Here is a 12,804-nt window from a genome sequence, read left to right on the forward strand (position 1 = left end):
TTTGAATAATCGAATTGTTTTATCTGTATTACTTAATAATGATAAAACTCTATTTATCAATTAATATTCGTCATAAAAACATTTTTATTGTTAGTTATGACAACCTCACTCAAATTTCGGGACGAAATTTCTTTAACGGGTAGGTACTGTGACGACCCGGGAATTCCCGACCAAATTTAAACTTGATCTTTATATTATTTCGACACGATAAGCAAAGTCTGTAATGTGAAAGTCTCAAAAACTTTGAACTGTGTTCATGTATACATTTTACCTTTGACTATTCTCGATGATTCACGAACAATTGTGTGTAAAAAAAATGTATATATATATATATATATATATGAATTCTATACATAAGTAACATTATATATAATGTAATATATAAATAATAAGGATTCAATAAATTATATAATCGGTGAATATGATATAATTAATAAATTTGTAACACATTAAATTTAGTTATAAGTTTAAGTTTAATTGCTATATTAATATTATGATCAATACTTTCATTATTATTATTATTAATATTAATATTAATATTAACATAGGTATCATTAATATCATTATATAAAGTATATATATATCTATATGAAATTAGGTAAGTATAAATTGTTATAATATTATTATCGTTAATATAACTAACAATATTATTTGTACCAATAATAATAATGATATTGTTATTATTAAAAATCAGTATTAGATATATAATTAATTTCAATAGATACTATATAAATATGAAAGTCGATACATGTAACTTGTTATAGTATTACTAGTATTAACATTATTGTTATCATTATTAATATCATTACTATATTATTAGAAATTTTATTAAGGATATTAAAAGTATTATTATTATTATTATTATTATTATTATTATTATTATTATTATTATTATTATTATTATTATTATTATTATTATTATTATTATTATTATTATTATTATTATATTTAATAATTATTAATATTAATTATATATATAAAGTCAATCAAGCTCGTCCAAATTCTGTTTGGTGTATCTTTCAAACTGTATATAATTGAAATCTTTTTGCTAATCCAGTACAAATCATGAACAATATGATCCAAATGCTGTTAGCAGTCATATTCCTACTTTATTTTTTATTTTTTTCTTTTTCCTGGATACTTGTTATGTCGGCACCTTACCATAACTCTAACCTATTAATCTATGGTATGGAGAACCTATTAGTTTTACAGCTCCTCAAGTAATTACGGCTAGTCTTCTACATCGAACTATTACTCTTGTTAATCACCAAGAAACACCTCCACTACCACGATCTCTCTCCATCTCTCTTCTTCTTATTTAAAAATCACCACAATACCACCACCCTTGAACCATCAATAGCCACGACATCAACCATCACAACCTAACATCCCTTTTCATGTTCGATCCTTATGTTCTTCTATTGCTATCGAACCACTCCACCATCGACCTCTACACGTGATCAAACAACCACTCTCCATCACTTCTAACCACCACCATTTGTGACAATTTTTACAACCCGTCTGTTTTGATTTTGCGGTGAACCATCACTTATTTTTTTTTTCGATTGACAACTAAAAACAGTCATCACTTACCACAAAACTCGATCACCACAAACGACCTTCCAACATCATCTTCTTTCTCTTTTTCTTCGTGATCACTTCCTTCCTTTCTCCTCTCTGAACCGAAGCATAGATCACCATTTAAAACATCTACGTTATTGCTGTTTTTCTGTTTGATCAAACCCGAGACAAAAATCATCAAATCCATGACGATGCTACTACTACACATGCTTGTTTCGTTGCTTCTGTTCTATTAAGTATAATAGCAAGAATTGTTGCTATAGCTGGTTCGTTTCGAGAAGACAACCTTTAAGACGAAAAAAAAAATATTAAACATCAAAGTTGTGATGTGTATAAAGTCAAGGATTTCTTTTAAAAAGGGCTGGTGTCCTCTCCTTTTCCTTGTGGCCGACAGTTGAACAATGAACAACCCACTTGACTTATTTAATTCGGCATGCTACACCTCTAATGCAATTCCCAGCCACATGATAACTCTTATCACTTATTAGGTTATTTAATTTCTTTTGTAACGGGCTGTATTTTTTTTTTATCTTAGACCGAGATCCTTTCTGCATGCTGGGCCATCGCATTTTCCTGTTGGGCCGTAACAGGAACTGTATTGTTTTCTGTTTTAATCCAAGCCCAAATCTCATGTTTGTGAAACACGATTTTCTGTTTCCTTCTTCGGATATATGACGATGAGATGGGTAGTATGATACATAATATTATTGATAATGATAATATGGATGATGAGTGAAAATGTTGATGATGATACGGATGACGTTATGATAGTTAGATGATGGAGGAAATGGTTAGTGTTGATGATGATGGACGATAATGGTAATGATCATGATGATGACCAATATGATACACGATGGATAAAGAAGATAATTTAGAAATTTTATGATGATGATGCTTAAATAATAACGAAGATGATGATGCTGTTATGATGTTGACAAAGATGATGATGATCATGGTATATGATAATCATGAGAAGTAATGAAAATAATAAAACAATTTGTTTTACTTATTAAATAAATAAACGTGGGAGATAATTCAAGAAGGTATCGAGCAGTGCAATGGTTTGAGGGTGTTTGTCTTACACGAGAGGTCGCGGGTTCAAGCCTGGGCGTAGGCATTTATTTTTGGAACTTTTTCTTCCTAAGAGGTAGTTATTATTATTATTCTTTTTATTATTAAATGCAACTAGTATTATCATTATCCTAAATATTATCATTAACTTAATTATTATTAATAGAATATGTATATGTATTATTATTATGATTACGATTATTATTATTAGTAGTATTATCATTAATAGTACTTTAACATTTTAGTATTATTTCATTACTAAGATTATGATTATTATAAATTATTATCATAATTAAAAAGTATTATATCTATTATTATTATTAAAAGTATTAATTATGATCTCACTATGAAATTTAAAACATTAATAATATTATCATGAATATACTATATTAACAATTTGTATATAAATCATCGTATAACACAAACTAGGTATTTTAAACATATATATATGTATAAATAACTATATAAATAATGATTACTCTCAAATATATATACAAATTAATTACACGATATATAAAGTTATAATTGTTAGATTACGAGTATATGTTTTAATATATATACGAATGATATAGGTTCGTGAATCCGAGGCCAACCCTGCATTGTTCAATATAGTCGTATGTATTTTACTACAAAATACATTAGGTGAGTTTCATTATTCCCTTTTTAAATGCTTTTGCAATATATATTTTTGGGACTGAGAATACATGCGCTGTTTTTATAACTGTTTTACGAAATAGACACAAGTAATTGAAACTACATTATATGGTTGAATGATCGAAATCGAATATGCCCCTTTTAGTCTGGTAATCTAAGAATTAGGGAACAGACACCCTAATTGACACGAATCCTAAAGATAGATCTGTTGGGCCCAACAAGCCCCATCCAAAGTACCGGATGCTTTAGTACTTCGAAATTTATATCATGTCCGATGGAGGATCCCGGAATGATGGGGATATTCTTATATGTATATTGTGAATGTCGATTACCAGGTGTTCAATCCATACGAATGATATTTTGTCTCTATGCATGGGACGTATGTTTATGAGAAATGAAAATATGAAATCTTGTGGTCTATTAAAATTATGAAATGATTTATGTTAAACTAATGAACTCACCAACCTTTTGGTTGACACTTGAAAGCATGTTTATTCTCAGGTATGCAATAAATCTTCCGCTGTGCATTTGCTCATTTTAAGGACATTACTTGGAGTCATTCATGGCATATTTCAAAAGATGTTGCATTCGAGTCGTTGAGTTCATCAAGATTATTATTAAGTCAATTATAGTTAGATATTATAAAATGGTATGCATGCCGTCAACTTTCGATGTAATGAAATATAACCTTTTCAAAAACGAATGCAATGTTTGTAAAATGTATCATATAGAGGTCAAGTACCTCGCAATGTAATCAACTGTTATGAATCGTTTATAGTCGATATGGACTTCGTCTGGATGGATTAGGACGGGTCTTTACAATTTATTCTTCCAGTCCTGAATCCTTTTTCTAACTTTTTCAATAAGATTGGTGCAGTCCTTAGCATACAGCCTAGTATAAATGAGGGGTAACCCTAGGTATTTAACAAGAAAATTCCCTAATTCAAAAGGCATGATAGAAATTACCTCAGCTTGTTGATTTTCAGTCACATTACCAAAAAAAAAAAAAAGTGGTGCTTTTGAGCATATTAGGCTTCAGACCGGGTTTAGGGTTTATAAATTAGGGTTTAGGGTTTAGATTGAATTTAACACGAACGGTTTAGAGTTTGGGGTTTGGGGTTTAGAGTTTAGTTCTTACGGTTTAGGGTTTTGGGCTTAGGGTGGGAAGCAGTGGCGGTTCTTTGTGTATCCCAAAGATGGTGTCCGCCCATCCTGGATTTTACGGAACAAAAATTTTTACACTAAAAAAAAAAAATTTACTACAAAATAAGGTTTTTCTTAGTGTTCATCCCTGCTGACTATGAAAGATTTAAAATATTTTTACACTTGCCTCACCTGTATCCGAGTTCAAGTTCCACCGATGGTGGGAAGTAGACCGCTAATGAAATTTGATGTTTCATACTTCATCTTGACCTTCTCAATGTTTTCACTTGTCTGCACTTACTGAATTTCAATGTTTCTTTGGGGAAAAAACTTATAGGTGTTGACTGAACCTATTGCTATTAGTGAGTTTCTTCATGTATTTTACATTAATATTTCAACAACTGCTTTTGAAATTTGATGAAATTATAGTTCTAACCACCTGTGGGCTGTGAATTTCTTCATGTATTTTACATAAATATCACCATAAATACTTCCCAGAACCTTGCGGGCTGTTTTCGACTGCTGCCCATTGACCTATATAAATATCACCATTTCCAAATATCTTTTCAACATCAAAAACCTCTGTGTTGTCACTAATTTCCTCATCTACATGAGCAACAGACATTGTTGTAAACTTACTATCGGCCCTTTTCTTAATAGTTGCTTGTGATTTCTTAACTTTAACTTCCCATGACATATGTATCTCAACACATGTATTTCAACATTTAAGACTTTTATATTAACTATTCTTTTCCTTTTCACATATTACAAGAAGATCTAGGACATCACAGAATAAAGCATTTACCTATATCACGAATAATAAAGCAAGAATGTTAAAATAGCCAAACCAACAGATCTTCAATCTTATTAATCAACCAATAACTAAGATTACACAAATAACAATCGATCAGTCACAAGGAAAACAAGACCAGATACAACCAGGTGACAAGATTAAGTGCCAAGATTATAGGGAATGAAATGCAATAACATTAACAGGATCAATCAATTGAGATAAACAATTGATTGATCAACACAAGTTTGGATTTTAGGGAGAAAGTGAGAACAAAGTAATCGCAGTAGCAAGGGTGCAAAAACGGGTCATTAACTCTAGAGGATCACCAACCAATATATACACCAAGAGCAACATAAGCCACCCTCCAAAAATCATAAATGTTACAACCAGCCCCCTTGAACAATCAAATAGCAAGAATAGCCCCTGAGGAATGAACCATCATGCAAGGAAGGACCAGAAACACTGCACCAGCAGTCCTAGAAATAACAGACAAACAAAGCAAGTTAGAAGACCATTAAAACAAGATAAGCTTGACATTTTAACATCCCCCCTCAAGCTTTATTTTGGAACATATCAACAAGACCCAACCCTTTTGAAAGAAGATTATGTTGGGCAGAGCTCAACCCTTTTGTTAAAATATCTGCAAGTTGGTTTACAGACTCGATTTTTTCAGTTCTAATAAGACCAGAGGAAACTTTGTGCCTTATAAAATGAAGATCAATATCAAAGTGTTTTGTTCTGTCATGCAAAACAGGGTTGGATGCAATTTGAATAGCTGAGCTATTGTCACAAAACAGGGTTATGGGAAGGTTGACTTTGATGTTAAAGTCAAGCAGAAGATTTTTCAGCCACACAATTTCACAAGCAGTGGACCCCATGGCCCTATATTCAGCTTCAGCTGAGGACCTGGAGATAGTGGCTTGTTTTTTACTTTTCCAAGAGACAAGAGAGCCACAAAAGAATACTAAGTATCCTGTGACAGATTTCCTGTCTAGCTTGCATTTTGCCCAGTCTGAATCACAGTAAGCATACAGAGAATACCCCTTGCCCTTCATCATTTGAATTCCTTTTCCAGAGGCACCTTTAAGATACCTTAAAACCTTAAAGGCCAGATCAAAATGTGATTGCAGAGGGGCATGCATATACTGACTGAGAACATGAACAGCATAGGCAATGTTAGGTCTGGTAAGAGACAAATAGATAAGTCTCCCCATAAGTTTTTGGTACTCAGTGATGTTAACAAGCAGCTTGTCTTTGTTACTGGGTTCACAAGCAACATAAAGGTTTTGCTCAATAGAAGTAGACACAGGTTTACAACCAAGCAGACCATAGTCATTTAACAAATCTAGGCAATACTTCCTTTGTGACATGCATATACCATCATCATTATCCAGAATTTCAATACCAAGAAAATATTTCAGTTTTCCCAGATCCTTAATCATAAATTTAGATTTTAAAAAGGTTTTGACTTGGTCTATTTCACCAGGTTATTCCCAGTAATCACAATATCATCCACATAGACAAGCAAGGCAACAAACACATTGCCACAGTTTTTCACATAAAGAGAATAATCAGATTCACTTTGAGTAAAGCCATTTTCAATTAAAGCAGCATTTAATTTTTCATTCCACTGCCTTGGAGCTTGTTTAAGCCCATACAAGGATTTAGACAGTTTACAGACTTTGTTTTTATCAGAATCACCATAGTATCCTTTGGGCAAAGTCATATAAACATCCTCATTAAGGTCACCATACAGAAAAGCATTGTTGACATCAAGCTGGTATAGAGGCCAGCCATTTTGAACAGCAATAGTGATGAAACATCTTACAGTGACATGTTTTACCACAGGAGAAAAGGTCTCATCATAGTCAATACCCTCCTTTTGACTGTACCCTTTTGCTACCAGTCTAGCCTTGTATCTTTCAATCTCCCCATTGGACTTGTACTTAATCTTATAGATCCATTTATTACCAACAGGTTTTCTGTCATTGGGAAGGTCTGTGATAATCCAAGTGTTATTTCTAATGAGAGCTTCCATTTCAAGGTTCATGGCCTCAACCCAATTAGGGTCAAGGCAAGCTTGCTCATAATCTTTTGGTTCAACAGATTTATTCAGATTAGACACAAAACACAGATTTTCAGAGTTTAACATAGAATAATTGACCACTTTTTCTATACCATATTTAACTTTACCCTCAACCACAAAGTCATCAAATTTTCTAGGCATGACATGATTTTTGGAAGACCTCCTTAGATTTTCAGGTTCATTTTGAACCTTAGTTTGCTGTGACCCATCATTAATGTTGACATCATTGCCCTCGGGAGAAGTAAGGTGATCATCTAAAGTTACTGTAGGACTATGATCAGGTTCATTGTCATTGTTAGAATGACTAGAGCCATGATCATCATCACTACTACCATCATCATCATTTACATCTCTCCCTTCATCATTGGGACTTTCAGTATTTGACTCAAAAAGGTGAAATTTTCATGATTGAAGAAGTTTTTGTGATTTAAAACATTTTCATTACTCACAAAATCTTTTGACTTTAAAGGAAAAACAGTTTCATAGAACTTGACATCTCTAGAATATAGAACAGTTTTTGACTCTATATCATAAAGTTTGTAACCTTTTTTCTCATTTGAAAAACCAATAAGAACACATTTTAAAGACCTACTTTGAAACTTATCAGAAGGATTTAAGACAGCAGCAAAACACAAACAGCCAAAACACCTTAGGTGGGAGAGATTGGGTTCACATTTAAAAATCATTTCATAAGGGGTCTTTCCAGAAAGCACGGCAGTAGGAGTCCTATTAATCAAGTAACAAGCAGTTAGAACACATTCACTCCACATATTCAAAGGTAAACCCCCTTGAAACATAAGTGCCCTTGCAACACTTAACAAGTGCCTATGTTTCCTTTCAACTATTCCATTCTGTTGTGGTGTATAGGCACAAGTGGTTTGATGGATGATTCCTTTATTTGACATGAGATTAAAAAACCTAGAGTTCAAGAACTCAGTACCATTATCACTTCTAAAGGTTTTAATTTTAGCAGAAAACTGATTTTCAATGAGGTTTACAAAAATATTGACATTTTCATAGACCTCATCTTTAGTTTTTAGCATATACAACAAAACAGCTCTGGAATAGTCATCAACAATGGTCAAGAAGTATTTAAAACCTTCTCTACTTTGAATTCTAAAGGGACCCCATAAATCAAGATGTATTAAATCACCAAGAGAATTGAACTTATGGTCACTTAGAGGAAAGGGATCCCTAGTTTGTTTTGCTTGGTAACAAACATCACAGGGATCATTTTCATGAATATCTTTTAAGTTTAACTTTTGTTTTAAGACTTTTAAGACTTGATTGGAAGGGTGTCCCAATCTAGAGTGCCAAAGTTTAGAAGACACAAAGCAGTTACTCACATAAGGACTTGAATCAAACAAGTAAAGGCCATCATGTTGGCTACCAGTCCCCTTTATAGTCCCCTTTTTCAAGTACTGAATATAACATTTAGAATCATTGAAGCTAACCATTAGTTTACTATCTTTGGAAAGCTTATGCACAGATAGGAGACTGACACAATATTCAGGAACAACAAGGACATCAAACAAGGTCAGATCATTGGTAAGTTTTTAATTCCCAACCCACATGATTTTGGTCCTGGTCCCATTTGGGTGACCAACAGAAAGATTAAATTTTGACACATCAATGACATTACAAATGTGTTTTTCAGACATAGTCATGTGCTGGTTTGCACCAGAATCAATGATCCAACTGGGATAAATGGCTTTGTTTTGAGAACAGTTGAAGTTAAAAAATTTATCAAAGTTAGAGTTAAACTCTTTGCTGTTGTTGACAAAAGTACCTGAAAGGTTAGGAACACTTTGGGTGACACTGTTCATTTGAAAAGGACATGGGTGTGATAGGAGAAGAGGGGTTACCCTCATCTGAAAGGTTAGGAACACTTTGGGTGACACTGTTGTTAACAGATGGTTTGGGGGCAGTAGGTCTCCAATTACTAGAATTAGGACCATTTGTTTTAAAACCGGGAGGATAACCAATAATTTCATAACATCTTTCAATTGTGTGACCCAATTTACTACATTTCTTGCCCTTAAGGTTGGTGTTGGGACCTTTATTGTGGCCATTATTGTTCTGAAATCTTTGATTTGAAGTTTGGGCAATGAAAGCAGAGGTCTGTGGTTTTGGTGTGGTATCTTTGTTGGAGAAACCTCTATGAGATTCTTCCCTAGATACCACAGCATAGGCAGTTTTAACATCAGGCAGGGGGTCTCTTAAAAGGAGTTTGCTCCTGACAGACATATAGCAGTCATCCAATCCCATGAGGAATTGCATGAGTTTGAGGGTCTTATTATGATCAGCAATATGGGTAGCAGCAGCACAAACACAAGTAGGTATGACAACCAGGGTATCATATTGTTTCCATAAAGCATTTAAGCCATGATAATATTCAGATAAATAAGTCCCATTTTGTTTCAAAGAGTTGATTTTATGATGAACATTGAAAATAACAGATCCATCAATTTTATCATATGTTTCTTTTAGTTCAGTCCATACAGTTGAAGCATTTTCAGAAAAAATTAGACCAGGATAAAGTTCATAAGCAATATACCCAAGAAACCAAGATAAGACAACAGAATTACATCTATCCCATTGTTTAGAAAGCACTTCATCAGTAGTGTTTTTAATGCAAGTACCATCAACAAAACCAACTTTATTTTTTGTTTCAAGAGCAAGTAAAACAGACCTACTCCATATTTTATAGTTCTCAGTTCCTTTTAGTTTTAAGGTGATAAGAGGTGTAGCAGATGTATCACTGGGATGAAGGTAAAGAGGGTCACCAAAGTCCAGTTTGGTAATCAAAGTGACTTCACCCATAATAACAAACCCACCAGAGTCAAGAACCACACACAGATATACCAGACACAACCAATTAGACAGAGAATCACACAGCAAGAAAGATCACAAAACCTGTAAGGAAAAAGAGACAGGAACATAAAACAATAAGAAGAGGGCAAGAATCAACCAGATGCTTGATCAGGTTTTCACACGTTTCAAGAACGTGGATCAAGAGTTGGGCATCGGGATTCAGTCAACAAGGGTAAAAGAAAAGACAAGAAGAGAAAGAGGAAAGGGACTCCCCTATAGAGCAATTACGCTCTAATCACAGCAACAGAAGACAGCGAAAGAAGATAACAGATGGAGACCAGCCCAGAACACGATCGGAACCAGATCAATCCCTAACCCTAATTTCAAAATTAGGGTTTCTTTCGATCTGATCAAATCACCAACAGATCTGAAGCCTACGCTCTGATACCATGTTAAAATAGCCAAACCAACAGATCTTTAATCTTAATAATCAACCAATAACTAAGATTACACAAATAACAATCGATCAGTCACAAGGAAAACAGAACCAGATACAACCAGGTGACAAGATTAAGTACCAAGATTACAGAGAATGAAATGCAATAACATTAACAGGATCAATCAATTGAGACAAACAATTGATTGATCAACACAAGTTTGGATTTTAGGGAGAAAGTGAGAACAAAGTAATCGCAGTAGCAAGGGTGCAAAAACGGGTCATTAACCCTAGAGGATCACCAGCCAATATATACACCAAGAGCAACATAAGCCACCCTCCAAAAATCATAAATGTTACAACCAGCCCCCTTGAACAATCAAACAGCAATAATAGCCCCTGAGGAATGAACCATCATGCAAGGAAGGAAGAGAAACACTGTACCAGCAGTCCTAGAAATAACAGACAAACAAAGCAAGTTAGAAGACCATTAAGACAAGATAAGCTTGACATTTCAACAAAGACCGTCGGCATTATCTAGAAAAACCAAGTCTTTGACTAAATCCGCAGAGTCATTCAAGTGAGAAACCACATCTGAATACTTTATTTGCGTTTGTACGGAGTTGAAGAAATTTCATCATAGAGTTTTAGAATCTAGGTAAGGAAATTCCACTTTATATATATATATATATATATATATATATATATATATATATATATATATATATATATAATAAAATAGAAATGTTTTTATTATAGTTTGTAGTTTATATACGATCGTTAAAACTTGGGAAATTGAGGATAAGATTGTTAAAGTTAATATACCATTCGCGAGTGATATCGAGAATAAATTTGAAGAGGTTAGTTATTCCTCCCTTTTTCTGTAATAAATCCACTTTTACAGGCATCATGTAATTTTTTATTTTTTTTTACAGGATGGTGACAAGGAAAACAAAAATATAGAGGATATGTTTGAAATTGCAAGCCAACTGAGTGTACAGACTCGGTGTGATATATTCATTTGCGTATATACAAATACAAGAAGGTTTCACACTTTTGTTTCAAATCGAAGGTAGGGAGTTTGTGTGTGTGTGTGTGTACGCGCGCGCATTAATGTGCTTGAAGGAGGACATTCTGTAAAGTGTGTCCCGAAAGATCCATTGAGGGTTAATGTTCTTTTTAAAAACATACAAAAGATGTTGTCAAGTGAAACCGCTGTAATTGCTGAATCAGGGGACTCTTTATTCAATTGCCAGAAACTAAATTTGCCACAAGGATGTGGGTAAGTGTCTCTCTAATATGATGTCATACTTATTACACACGCTCTTTATCACTTCACTATCTTTATTTGTATTCAAAAGTTGATATTGTAATGTAGGTATGAATTCCATATGCAATACGGGTCGATCGAGTGGTCAGTCGGTGCTGCCCTTGGGTATGCACATGTTGCAACTGATAAGAGAATGATTGTTTGCATTTATGATGGCAACTTCAAGGTATATAATACATTTATACAGCTTAACACTAATTTCCATCAGGTTTAATGGTCTAAACCGATCATTTTTATAATATTAATATGATTTGTTATAACTTCAGGTTACAGCTCAAGATGTGTCAACGATGCTGCGATGTGGGCAGAATACCATCATATGTACAATATTTGAAGAATTATGTACAACTTTATAATAAAACACTCTCATAACTATATGTACAATCTTTAAAACAAATTGTACAATATTTTACAAAACATCTTGTGAACACGTGTACAAACTTTAAAGCATATAGTAAAATTTTCATATAACAATTATATTTTAGCCTAAAAAATTTCAAAAGACATTGGTATTACTAATTACTAATAATTATTAATTTAATAAAAATATAAATACTCAATTTTTAATTTTTTTTATTATTATTATTATTTAGGGAAAATCATTTGAAAATGCATTGAACTTTCAATAAATTCCTATTATATGCATTTAACTTTCAAATATCCTATTGTATGCATTAAACTTTCTAAATTGTTTTATTGTATGTATTTAACATGTTATAATATATAATTTTTTAGGTCACCTCAATTATATATTTACATTATTGGTCCCTCGTATTTGTAAATCCTAATTTATTGGTCCATTCATCATTATCCATTATCTTCATCAAGATAACGCCTACCATTCTCATCAAACAAATATTGCATCTTCCCTAACTATATTTAACTGTAATTATTAA

General features: G+C 33.0%; 2 protein-coding genes across 2 annotated transcripts; one reads left to right on the plus strand and one right to left on the minus strand.

Annotated features, from left to right (window-relative positions):
* Nucleotides 1–5,645: 5,645 nt before the first annotated feature.
* Nucleotides 5,646–6,684, minus strand: LOC139850236 (uncharacterized mitochondrial protein AtMg00810-like). The gene is made up of 2 exons (XM_071839821.1): nucleotides 5,813–6,684; nucleotides 5,646–5,718 (listed from the first exon to the last, which is right to left on the minus strand). The coding sequence occupies exons 1-2, from the start codon at nucleotides 6,682–6,684 to the stop codon at nucleotides 5,646–5,648; spliced, it is 945 nt and encodes a 314-aa protein (XP_071695922.1).
* Nucleotides 6,685–10,302: 3,618 nt separating this feature from the next.
* On the plus strand, nucleotides 10,303–12,409 carry LOC139850237 (pyruvate decarboxylase 1-like). Its single transcript, XM_071839822.1, has 5 exons — nucleotides 10,303–10,374; nucleotides 11,514–11,573; nucleotides 11,655–11,860; nucleotides 11,957–12,074; nucleotides 12,175–12,409. The coding sequence occupies exons 1-5, from the start codon at nucleotides 10,303–10,305 to the stop codon at nucleotides 12,262–12,264; spliced, it is 546 nt and encodes a 181-aa protein (XP_071695923.1). The 3' UTR covers nucleotides 12,265–12,409.
* Nucleotides 12,410–12,804: the final 395 nt, after the last annotated feature.

This window comes from Rutidosis leptorrhynchoides, chromosome 5 (genome assembly GCF_046630445.1).
Source record: "Rutidosis leptorrhynchoides isolate AG116_Rl617_1_P2 chromosome 5, CSIRO_AGI_Rlap_v1, whole genome shotgun sequence".
NCBI classification, from domain to species: Eukaryota; Viridiplantae; Streptophyta; class Magnoliopsida; order Asterales; family Asteraceae; genus Rutidosis; species Rutidosis leptorrhynchoides.